This window comes from Dreissena polymorpha, chromosome 5, assembly GCF_020536995.1.
Source record: "Dreissena polymorpha isolate Duluth1 chromosome 5, UMN_Dpol_1.0, whole genome shotgun sequence".
Lineage (NCBI taxonomy): Eukaryota > Metazoa > Mollusca > Bivalvia > Myida > Dreissenidae > Dreissena > Dreissena polymorpha.
The window spans coordinates 62,875,292-62,888,658 of NC_068359.1; the positions used below are offsets into that span (position 1 = coordinate 62,875,292).

The window sequence follows — 13,367 nt, forward strand, 5'->3', positions numbered from 1 at the left end:
CAAAGTCAGATAATCGTTTCAAACCAAAAAATTATTTTTGGATTGATACATTATTACGAATTTAGTTGTTAACGGGACTCTTACTTAATTAGATTCTCAAAATGATTCCATACTAAAATAAGATTTTATAACTTGGTTTTCAACCCATCATGGATTTCTAAATAGCTTCCCTACCCAAATTATAAAATACATGGATCATATAAACGCCCAAAACTAGCTTTCGTGCAAAAGTCAACTTCAGGTATAATATAGAATGATACACTGGATTATTTTTGTACGACTTTTATTATCGAATATTGCATCATATATTACATGGATGGACTAAAAATATTATTTGTACAAAATCTACAATAATTGCACTTTAAAATAATAATTGGTTGCTAAGAAAAAATACACACGAGTTAGTAGTAGACATATGTGTAATGAGTTTCAACATAAGGCTATCAAACAGTGCACAAAAAGCATATTTCTATATTGCTACTTCACCTGTATCGTTACAACACACGCAAGCACACATACAAGTTTCATAAAATATAGACATAAAATATGTACAAAAACGAAATTAGCGTATCTTGTTTGGCAGAGATACGCAAAAACCCACGATTTAGCATGGAATACAATGTTACACAGTTATTGGAATTATTTCGAAAAAATTCAACGCAACTTTATACGATTTGTAGATTAAAATACACAATTAAACCTTGCCCTATTTGCTTGTATAGACTCAATGTCAACCCCTCCTCTTGAATGTTTTAGCTAATTACACATTTGCCTCGTCAAAGAAAAACGTAGCTTAATGCATTGGTCCCAGATTAGCCTGTGGAGTCCGCACAGGCTTATAACGGGCGACATGTTCAGCTTTTAAGGATTTTTTCTCAAAGAAGTCCATCCCAATCAAGAAAGAAAGTTTTATCTCCAATACGCTTGCGCCGATCCACAGTCTAATCTCGGAAGACACTTAAGGCATATGCATTAGGCCCCATTTTCCCAGAGCGAGACGAAAACACATCCTTGCGTAACAAGTATTTTAGTCTGAGCGTACAGTTGTTAGCCTGGACATACAGATTTCAACGTCAATTGCCGTTCTTATAAAAATTGTACAACTAAAAAAACTGAGGTTTTTCTGCCGACATCCAGTAGACATTTCAATTAGCGTGTTATATCATATTAATTAGGGCGATAACCAACAGTTTCTAATTTGGATGCTTGTTAGCAAACAACCCGTACTTTCGCCATTGTAGTTTTATTCAAACGCATGAGAACTCCAAACCGCTGCTTAAAATATCAATAACCAACTGTAAGCCGGAAATTATTTCTTTAAGTACAGTTATGGTTAAGATATGATATGAGAATGCAACACAAAATTAAATGTATATAATACGTGTTTATACAAAATAAAAGACTAAAAGATCTCTTAAAATTATTTGAGCCTGACGAGTATTAACGTTGTCGTAAAACGCTTACACTAAACTTAGCGGAATCGCAGCTCCCTACCAAGCTATTCCTGACATATTGGGTTCCCATTGTCAGTCGCCCCGGCTACTCGCAACGTTGTCATGACAACAGGATGCCGACTACCAGCAGCGCAAATGTGCTCCACAGGGATACAATCACTGGGCGTGCGTCATTTAAATAGGGGTAACACATGTCGGAGGCACAGACGCACTGCTTTCCCACAAACGATTTCACTGTAATATCGGGAGACAGGAAACCGAGCTTTTCGCGGAAGTAGCTGAGAAGTTCCCGGTTTCCGAGTGCGGAGTTCCGGTCATAACATCGGTTATCCATTTCCGGCGGCACGTCCATGCAGTTTCGCACGTGCATGTTCAGCAGCACTAGAAGAGATTAATGAACAAAGTTTGAGTTCTTGAAATCAAGCTTTATAAACTGTTTATCACATGCCATACCCTGTTTCCCATGAAGTATAACCATTACATATATTTTTTATCTTACACGTGTGTAATATACTTTTTAAGCGTTTTCATTGGCTTAGTTTTCGTTTTATAAACCAATCGCATTGTGTTATTTTGCTGAAATGACGTTGCAAAGTCAAATGACGTCGCGAAATGTTAACAGCATTCGGGATTTATCATTATGTATGCGTAAATATTTATTTAATTTGCTAATTTAAAAGCATGTGATAAAAAGATCTGACACTCGTTGTCATCTCATACCATATTTTATTGAACGAGTTTAGGAAATTCAAAAAAAATATTCCTAAACTCGTTTAATAAAATATGGTATGATATGACAAATCGTGCCAGATCCTATATATATGTGAAATGTCAAGGTCAGCAAAACCCTTTCTCTTAGAAAACTCGGCGTAATGCATGTGTGTAAAGTTTCATCCCAGATAAGCATGTGCAGTGCACATAAGCTTTTCAGGAACGACACTTTCCCCTTTTAAGCAGCTTTTGGTTTGTTCTTTTCAAAACGAATATCCAGTAAAAGCGAAATACATTAAGCCCTGTTTTCCCAGAAGGCGGGTCATCTTATCAAGGTTAATTGCCTTTCGGCAGTTGGCCAAAACAACAAACCGTCGGAGACGGGTGATGCTCCCCAAAGGTTTTGTTTTGTCACAATATTGCACTATATATTCAGATAAAAGGAAACGTCTTGAGGGGCATAACTTTGGACAAAATAATACGATGGATGGTTTAGCAACTTAAAAATTTCAAAGAGCCATAACTCTCTGAATAAATCATCTAACCAGACTCACAAATAACATGCGCATCTCCTAAAGGTAGTTAAGCTTCCCATAAAGCTTCATTGAATTCCAGTCAGTAGTTAGGGAGAAATATGTACAGTTTATAGAAAATTTCAAAGGGCCATAACTCTGTGAAAATCATCCGACTAGAACCCACTGATAATATGCACATGTCCTCTTTGTAGTGAAGCTTCCCATAAAGTTTTATTGAATTCCGGTCATTAGTTGCTGAGAAATAGCCCGGACAAGAATTGCACTATATGTACAGTTAATGGAAAATTTCAAAGGGCCTTAACTCTGTGAAACATCATCCGGCCAGAACCGGCTGATTATATGCACATCTCCTCTTGGTAGTGAAGCTTCCCATAAAGTTTAATTGAATTCCGTTCATTAATTGCTGAGAAATAGCCTGGACAAAAATTGTGCACGGACGGACGGACACACGCACGGACAGACGAAGCGGCGACTATATGCTCCCCCCCCAAAAAAAAAAATTGGGGGGGGGGGAGCATAAAAAAAGCCGAAACAAAGAAAGTGCATAGGAACAGAATCATAAAGGATGTTTAAGAAAAAAGTACCAGTATGATAAGAATATGGTGAGGAGTCAATCATAAACAGTCGCATATTATTAAGTGTATTTTTTAACTAGAATATTTATGCAATATAACAGAAACAAGTAGACACATTTACCTGCTCAAATTCGTAGAGCAGTAATATAATTAATAACTTATGAGCCTACATAGGCGTATCAGTGACATCACTGTCGGCTTTTATAGAATTTTTCGTTTAAAGGATGTCTCTTCTTAGTCAAAATCAAGTTGAAGCGGAAAGTGTCGCCCCTTATTAGCCTCTGCTATCTTTGCGCAATGAAGATCATTTTATATGGTCGTGTTCTGAGAAAACTTGGCTTAATGTATGTGCATAAAGAGTCATCCCAGATTAGCCTGTGCAGTCCGCACAGGCTGATCAGGGACGACATTTTCCGCCTAAATTGATGTTTTGCCAAGAAAAATCTTCATTTTAACGAAAAATTCATAAAAGCGTAAAGTGTCGTCCCTGATTAGCCTGTGCGGACAGCACAGGCTGATCTGGGACGACACTTAACGCACAAGCATTATGCCCAGTTTTCTCAGAACACGAATCATATGTTAGCAACTGCCGATTGCACACCTTGAATGAGCGATAGAGGGGAGAATCCACGTCGGCCTTAGAAGACCGCTTCATACATACTTTCGACGTTGTACGTGTTCAGTTGGATGACCACGTCACCGTACAAGTATCCACAGCGTCCCAACTGCGTGGGGCAGATCGTGTCGCGAACCCCCGGGGCCGGTGTCATGAACTGACCGTTCATGCCCTGGTTAGGGTTCTGGATTGGGTATTGCATGTTCTGGTCATAGGTGCTCCTAATGGTTAAAAAAACATTTTAAAAATGTTAATAGAATAATTATAACCAAATACTAGTAATAAGCTACCTGGTACGTTTTCATTTTATATTTAAAACAAGAGCTGTCTCCATAGGATGACATATTCCCCCGATAAACGCTTTGATAGAAGTTATGAGCATTTTTCGAAACTAAACGCATAGTTCGAAACCAAAACGCGGACCCTAAGTTCAAGGTCAAGATCAAAGGGGTCAAATTGTGTGTGCGTATGGAAAGGCCTTGTCCATATACACGTGCATACCAAATATGAATGTTACATCTGAAGCGACATAGAAGTTATGACCATTGTTCGAAACCTAAACGCAAAGTGTGACGGACAGACAGACAGTTCGATCACTATATGCCCTCCTTCGGGGGCATAACAAGTTGGGTCGGTCAGAAAAGTAAATTGAACAGATGTGAAGTTTAAAATTGAACATTTAATAGCGAAGCTGCTAATTGTATTGAAAAACAGCAAATAGAATATTCGCATCACGAACATAACATTTCACCATTCAATTTGCTTCATTTCTAGTGGAGTTTTCGCCACAACGTTACGTTATACCGGCCTTCACATGGCTGGACTATGTAAATATGTACCTAGCCGACTATTATAACTGTCAAATGCATACCGGACTATTTTTAACTGCCAAATGCATAGCGGACTATTTTATTTTTTAACTGTTAAATGCATAGCGGACTGTTTTAACTGTCAACTGCATAGCGGACTATTTTTAACTGTCAAATGCATAGCTGACTATTTTTAACTGTCAAATGCATAGCGGGCTAACTTTAACTGTCAAATGCAGTTAGGACAGACATCGCTGTGAAAAAAAATCAAATCGTCGGATAAATTCAAGTACACAATAACAATAACATAGTATTCTCTGTCTGCTCACCCAAACGGGTCCCTCTGCTCACAACTGGGGTTGTGCTTGGAGAGGAGGATGTTGTCTATGGTCTGAAAGCCCTGGAATGTAAGCGAGCGGTTCCACCTGATGTGTACGCATTCCATACACCGGAGATTGGCGGTCACTAAAACGTGAAATCATCGAATGTACGATAATGTGTTGTTGTTGTTGTTTTCTTACTGATTGACGGGCACTGAATATTATTAAGATGTACGAGAATTTTGGATTTACTGACTCCAGTTCTTGATTTATAATTTAAAAAAATAAAATAACCTCCCTTCATACCCATTCTATTATACCCAAATACACCCCCACCCCCACCCCCCCACTCCAAAAAAAAAAAAATAAAAAAAATACTAGTAATACGGATCAATTTGTTTTACAATTAATATTAACAACTAACTGTATAAACTTTATAAACGTTTACAAAGTCAAGTTTCGTGTTTTTCAGGAAAACTTTTTCAAAGGAAACCGCGCAGAAAATATCAAATGAACGGTAAGTGAAAAGAATCTACGCGCGAAGGCCACGGAGTGCACGAGGAGATTTTCCCGCCGTTTTTCATGAAACCGCGATATCTTAAAGAGACGACGAATGACACAGGGCGCGGCAAATAAGTTCCCTTACTAAAAAATTTTGAACGAACAATGAAGTTTCTGGTAAAATAGTGAAATTATTTGAGTGTGTGCAAATCTTAAAGGTACCGTCTACCACGACGACGAAGAAAAGAAAAGTTTGAAATACCTATTTTTTACGATTATTAGTTTATATTGATTAAATTATAAGGACTGGTTTATTACATTACTTGAAAAAAGTTAATATTTTTAGTATATTCGGTAATAAAATTTCGCGATGTGAAATCGAAAGTACATCGCGAAAAAGGTGACATAAAGATATACACGCTATAAATTACGCAAGTAGATTGATCATTTTATTGATAAAATATATATAATTCACTACGTATTCACAATTTGCATTCCTGGGTTTACCGCGTGATGATGATGATCAATCTACTGGCGTTAACTGGTAGTTACCTGGTACCGGTACCCAGTAAAATGTTTAACGAATATACTGACAATATGAAAACTTTTTTTTCAAGTAATGTAATATACCAGTCGTGATATTTTAATCAATATAAACTAATAATTGTAAAAAATACGGTGTTTTACAACTTTTCGTTTCTTCGTCGTCGTGGTTGACGGTACCTTAAAGTATCCGTATTCCGATGAAAATGACCTAGTGATGTCACGGCAAGTATACAATGGTACTGGGTATCAGCATCCGAAAAGAACTGTTATTTTTTGTTTCTCAACACTGGCGACACTGATGCTTTTAGTGATAGATGAATACCGTAAAAATGGACACGTTTTGTTTTTTCTATCATTTCATTTGGACGTTCAGAAAAAAAAAGTTAACATGTTACCATTTCAACAAATGAATGATATATAATAATTTTATATAAACAGGGCATTTTCTTAAGAAATATATAAAAGGGGCATTTATGTGATAGTTGCATAAACAGGACTGTTTTTTATTATTTCATAAACATGGCAATTGTATTGATAGCTTCATAAACAGTTCCATTTTCTTGATCACAGGGTATTTATTTTATTTATTTCCAGCAGTAAACAATTCTACAAATACATCGATATAATTATGCACTTTGTTTTGTCACGTTTAAAACGCATGCATATTGGACAATATGATATATCTTTTAAAGGAACCTTTTCACGCGTTGGTAAATTGACAAAATTAAAAAAGAAAATGTTTCAGATTCGTTAATGTTCGTTTTATGCATTTTAGTTATGATAATTGTGAGGAAACAGTAATACTGAATATTTCTTATGCTCTAAAATGTCCTCTATATGCATCTTTTGCCGATATAAAACCTGAAAATTATAAAGCGTTGCAACGCGAAACGATTGGATAATTTGGAGAGTTCTGTTGTTGTCGTTATATTTTGTGACATAACGAGGATTGCTTATATAGACTATGGAGTTCACAAAATCAGAATATGAGAACGGATGCAGTGTTTTTTATAGCAATTTCGGGGCCGATATTCGGCCTCATTCCCCTCAAAAAAGAGTATATATTTTTCCCCAATTTTGTAGACAAAATCCCCTATAGATTTTTTTTTTTTTAGAAAGAACTGTCTAATGATAAATATATCTCAAATTTATATCATCAACAACTAACAAAGTATATAACTAGTATAAATATGATTTTGAATTATTATAAAGAGTTATATTAAATTAGTTTTTCCCAAATCAGTGGACTTTTCACATGAATTGCATTGTTTTCCCAAAATGATCAGGAAAAGGTCGGATGCATCTGTATTGTGTCAATATTTGTTGATAAAAAACATTCCAATTTGATCCATTTTATTGATAAAAATGCTGAAATTTTCCAATGTATCGATTTAAAAAATCCCAATTAGACTCAAAATGGCTAAGAAAACTGAGACTCAGTGTGCATAAAGGCTGAACAGTCTGAAACTAATGTTGAAAAAAATCATTGATATATATATAAGAAAAAGGACAGAGACATTCAGCTGTGAATATTACATTCATACATACATGTGTATTCATATAATAAATATCATTACATATAAAAGAGTGAATTTTTAAATAGGTGAGAAAAAAAACACTGGGATGGCCGAGTGGCCTAAGCGATAGCCTTTATTCCAGGGGTAGTGGTTCGAGTCCAGTTGAGGGTTACTTTTTTCTTTAATTGTATTCTTGTTCTTTTACAAACGCTATTTAGATTCAATCTTTGCATTGATCAAAAAAAGCATTTTAAGACAAACTTCAATAACTGCAAAAATCTGTGGAAAGGTCCCTTCAATGGGAAAGTTTATTCTTCGACATTTTTTAATATTGAGACGGGTTATACATTGGGGCAAAAATATTGTCTCACTCAACACTTACGCATGACAAGTATGAAAACCCCTTTGGCGATTTCAAAACATACAGTGAAATCTCTTGAGATTTGATCAGGCAGAATACGTGCCTCATAGCGCGCACTAAGAGCACATTCAAAATTATAACGCGTTGTACGTTTAATTAATGAATTGCACATTGATGCGGTCAACATCTTTTTTATACAACTATAAATTGATTATGGATGAAAAGCTTCGTCGCCAGTGAAACATTCCCACAATAAACAAAAATAACTGATGATAAAATGCAATAAAATAATATATTATTATAATAAGCAACAATGATGCAAAAACTAGATCTTAAGTAGCCGGAAGGGTACACTCCCCTGTACAAAATCCACCCGCGAAGCAAATGATCCGGAGTATCCAAAGCGCCTGTAATAATGTGGCATGCATTTGAGCAAGCTATTCAGCATAATGTGGCAATAAAATCATATTTATGGTCTCTATTTCTCTACTGAACGGAGGAGGTTGTGTTATCATTATGCAAATATTCGTCTTGCGTTTAAATACATGTATCATTTGCTAAAAAAAACTTCATTAATTTGATATATGCGTCGCGTCATGCGAAAATGGATCTTAAGTTGTATAAGCCGAGCGTCGATCAAACCCGGACTGCCCAATCGCACAGTCTGTTCGGGTGCTGCGCTGTTTGCTCTCAAATCACGCAAGTTTTCGTAGTCTCAGTGGCGGGAAGAGTAGCTCCTCACCAGACTGCGTGGATGCACAGGCTGGTCTGGAGCCAAGGCGGCCTGATTTGGCATAAGACCGTTTTTCGCATGACCCTGGATAATATTAACACATCACTGACATTTTCTTTTTCTTGCTTGAGCCAGATATATCTGGATGATTTACAATGTAAACCCGCACTCTTAAGCATGTGGTAATAATACTGCTGTATGCAGGTCTACCATGGCTGAGTATAATGAAGCGTGGTGTATTTGGAAATGTGACACCGTGAAATGATACCCCGACTGACTAAAGAAAGGAATGTGCCGTATTTAGTAATGAATGTTAGTAATCGATTAGTGTTAAACTGTGGAAAACAAATAGTTTGGCAATTTGTTTTTAAATAATTTTATTTTTTTGTATTTATCTATCGGCGAATACTTTAAATGAAAAAAAATATCGTTATCGCGGAACAAGACCATGTAAACATGTATTTGTAATAATAAACAAAGCAAAATAACTCTATAAAAACACACACTCCAAATTTTCCAATATTCGCTGCACGTGTAGAAAATTGTTCGGCAAAAGTTGACGAAAATGGAAAAAAAATATAGGAGAAGTTGAGCACATAAGCTTATATATGTTATATTTAACTGATTAAAAAAATCATGAAAATCAAGCAATCGCGAAACCTTGAAACTGAAAAGTTGATACGCAATTAATATATATATATATTAATAAATTAACTCCCTCAAAATAACTCCTTAAAATATCGCATTTGCGAAACATTTACATAGTTACTATGGCTTATAATTATACTGTGAAACTTTGACGTTTATCACATGAAAATATAGGAATATTTGTGCACTTAAGCGCACCACGGACGAAAAAACGAACGCATGCACGGGCGCAATTACGCCTAACATTTTACGCCAAAGCTATTGCGTGCGCACGTAATTGATAACGTTAAATAAATAAATGCATCTGTCCCTTTTATGACACCGAACGCGAAAAATGCGAAAAATGAAGTCTTTCGAATATGTGTGTCTTACTCTTTACGAAGAAACCGAACGTGTAAAAGATTATGCGAGTAAAATAAACACTTTCTAAATAAGCGGATTACACCATGCAACTGCACACGGATTAAGGATAAACCCTATTACACGTTAAATATTCAAGAATGTTGAACACCCAACATATTTTCAAGCGGATGCAGTTACGAAATAAAGTTAGGTTTGTTTTGTATAGTTGAATTGTTTGGCGTTTTCAACAGTATTTCAATCATGTTACGGCGGTAACTCGGACTTACCGTGGGTTGGCGAGATAACCACAACTGAGTGCACGCAAGATATTAAAAGGTCGCAAATACATTTGACACACCTACATACCGGAGTGAACCGTTATGTATCTAGGACTAATAAACACATTTCATATTTTGCGTTTAAACCGTGTAAGCCGTGTTTAAAAACTAAAAACTATTTAAACAGCCCTAAAGCCTGAAACCATGATAAGCGCGTAAGGGCATGTGAAGTATTGACTATATCAATAGCCTTGGTATTTATTATATCAGGATGTCAAAAAACATTAGTTTTTAATTGCACATAGTCATATTGAGAGGTCATTGACATCCACATGTCACGAAGCCGCCATATTTGTGGGTAATGTCAGCGTTTACGACAGGTAAAAATGTAACATTTTCACTTTATGACACTTACATGTATATGTCTATAATATACCCGTATATAAAGATAAAAAATAACACGTGTTGCCGCTTACAGTTACCGTTTACAAACTTTACAGTAGTTAAATTAATGAAACCCCAGACCACAAAGATAACCACATATGCATACGCACGCTCTATATACATACATTATGGGTAAATACAAATCTAACTGACGTGCATGTATGTCGAGCATATAGCTTTTGTAAAAGCAAGTTATTGATCAATCGGACGATGTCTTTTAAAATGAAAAGGCAACTAAAAAAAATATATAATTCACAGAAATAATAATGACATATATTAACAAATATTATTCGCTATTTCATATTAAGGAAATAGTTTATGCATTCTGGGTCATTGCGTCATACGGGGTCTCTTAGTTTGGCCCGTTTATGTTTACATTTTGACAATTTTTAGTAGTCTTTATAGAGAATATTATGTGAATTTGGGATAAAGATCAAGTTTATCATGCGAGGCTTAGAACCGATGTAGCGCGAGGCTTGTCGAGCGCTATCATGGTTCGTGCCGAGCATGATAAACTTGATCTTTATCCAAAACTCACATAATATTCTATTTATCCTATTATTTCCTCCCTATTTTCGATAAATAATTGTAAAATATGGCATTTTTTGTCGATTTTGTTTTTCTGTTGTTGACAAAAACAGATTCTCCAATTTTCGGAAAAACCCAAATCTGATCTAAAAATAGCGGTAGTATAAAGCTAATGTTTATACGATCGTTGTTTTACTATCGATTTTCATCTGGTAATAGGACAAAAAATTCTCTATATAGCATAGATGATGAAAGCAAATTAATGTTTAATGTATGGCTCCAAAGTCATGAAGCCGATACACACTTGCAGTTTTATATTTTAGACGTTTTGCTAATTTGCTTCTATCACGTTCTCATTTTGTACTATAATTATTGTGAATTTATTTTAATAATTTTAGAAAAGTGCGATTGTGTAAAAAAAATGTAAATGCTGCTTGAATTCAATTTTACGTTGCCTTAGTCCTTTTAAATTTCGGTACACAGCGAATACAACAACAACAGAATACTTATTTTGCTGGTACATTATAATATTGCTAACATATACTTGATAATTATAATATCGATATAAAATATATTAGACAATATTTCTCATTAATATATTAGTTTTGTTATTTCATATGTATATAGGTTTCAATATATAATAGCTCAATGTATTTTCATTTACAACCAGAATGAATCATTTATATAAAGTTAATGTAAGAAAACATCGACGTATATTAAATGTAAATTACAACGTTTCACACATACCCAAATGTTCTAGAAGTATTATGTAAGTAACATTGTAAAGCGTAAGAGCAGTGTAACAAGCTTAGGTAAAATTACAAAGTTTACTGGGTTTAAACGTAATATTACACACGGCGAAGTCAACAAACTTGTGATAGGCTTCGAATTCTTCTATTCAGCCTACTAATACGTTAAACTATGTTTTGTTTCTGATTTAATAACGGCGTGTACTTTTGTTTTCATAACCAAGGTGTGCTGGAAAATTGTATTTTACGAATCATTTTGAGACTACTTTTATTAAAATTACGTCGTGTTTTATATTATAATTATACGTGAGATATACTAATACATGCTATACAAGCACTAATTATAATATAAACACTTACCTTGGTAAAAATGAAATATTCCTAGAATGAAAACTAAATTGAGTGCCGACATTTTGCCGTGGCCGGTGTTAGTGTTATTTTGAATATGAATGATAGAGTCTATCTAAATATAGCCATCGATTTCACAGGTAAATTGTAGGTGTTTACCTGGTTAAAGGACGACGCATTGCATTGTATGCCTTCGCCGGGCTGGTTTAACATGTCAACGAATGCGTCACTTTCAAATAATGTGTGTTGCGAAACATCATGATATTATACAAGTACTTCGTGTATTAAATTTCATGATAAACTGCATACTTTTTACAATATGTATTTTGAGCAATACAAATTATACACTAGTTAAGAGCGTTTTTGATGTACGATTGTAAATTGTATAATACTCTACATGTGTGACTTTTGTTTAAAATATAAAAAATAAGGGATTAAAATAAATGTACACAAATATTCAATCTTCGTAATTTTAGTGTTTAGAGTGTAATGAAGTGAAAATAATCATTGGTTAATTGTAATGTTTTAATTTATTTCCCACCTTTTTAGCTCATCTATTTTTTGGAAAAAAAAGCTATTGTCATCACCTTGGCGTCGGCGGCGGCGTTGGCGTCCGGTTAAGTTTTGCGTTTAGGTCCACTTTTCTCAGAAAGTATCAATGCTATTGCATTCAAACTTGGTACACTTACTAACTATCATGAGGGGACTGGGCAGGCAAAGTTAGATAACTCTGGCATGCATTTTGACAGAATTATGTGCCCGTTTTATACTTAGAAAATTGAAAATTTTGGTTAAGTTTTGTGTTTAGGTCCATTTTATTCCTTAAGTATCAAAGCTATTGCTTTCATACTTGCAACACTTACTAACTATCATAAGGGGACTGTGCAGACACAGTTATGTAACTCTGACTGGCATTTTGACAGAATTATGTGCCCTTTTTATACTTAGAAAATTGAAAATTTGGTTAAGTTTTGTGTTTAGGTCCACTTTATTCCTACAGTATCAAAGCTATTGCTTTTATACTTGCAACACTTATTAACTATCATAAGGGGACTGTGCAGGCAAAGTAATGTAACTCTGACTGGCATTTGGACGGAATTATGGGCCCTTTATACTTAGAAAATTGAAAATTTGGTTAAGTTTTGTGTTTTGGTGCACTTTACCCCTAAAGTATCATAGATATTGCTTTCATACGTGGAACACTCGCAAACTATCATAAGGGTACAGTAAAAGGACAAGTTGCATAACTCTGGTTGTCATTTTTACGGAATTATGGCCCTTTTTTGACTTAGTAACTTTGAATATATGGTTAAATTTTGTGTTTCGATCCACTTTACTTCTAAAGTATCAA

At 35.0% G+C, this 13,367-nt stretch overlaps 1 protein-coding gene across 1 annotated transcript; it reads right to left on the bottom strand.

Moving 5' to 3' along the window:
* Positions 1–266: 266 nt before the first annotated feature.
* Positions 267–12,140, bottom strand: LOC127830972 (uncharacterized). Its single transcript, XM_052355920.1, has 4 exons — positions 12,029–12,140; positions 5,031–5,166; positions 3,938–4,113; positions 267–1,835 (listed from the first exon to the last, which is right to left on the bottom strand). The coding sequence occupies exons 1-4, from the start codon at positions 12,078–12,080 to the stop codon at positions 1,555–1,557; spliced, it is 645 nt and encodes a 214-aa protein (XP_052211880.1). The 5' UTR covers positions 12,081–12,140; the 3' UTR covers positions 267–1,554.
* Between the last annotated feature and the right edge of the window lie 1,227 nt (positions 12,141–13,367).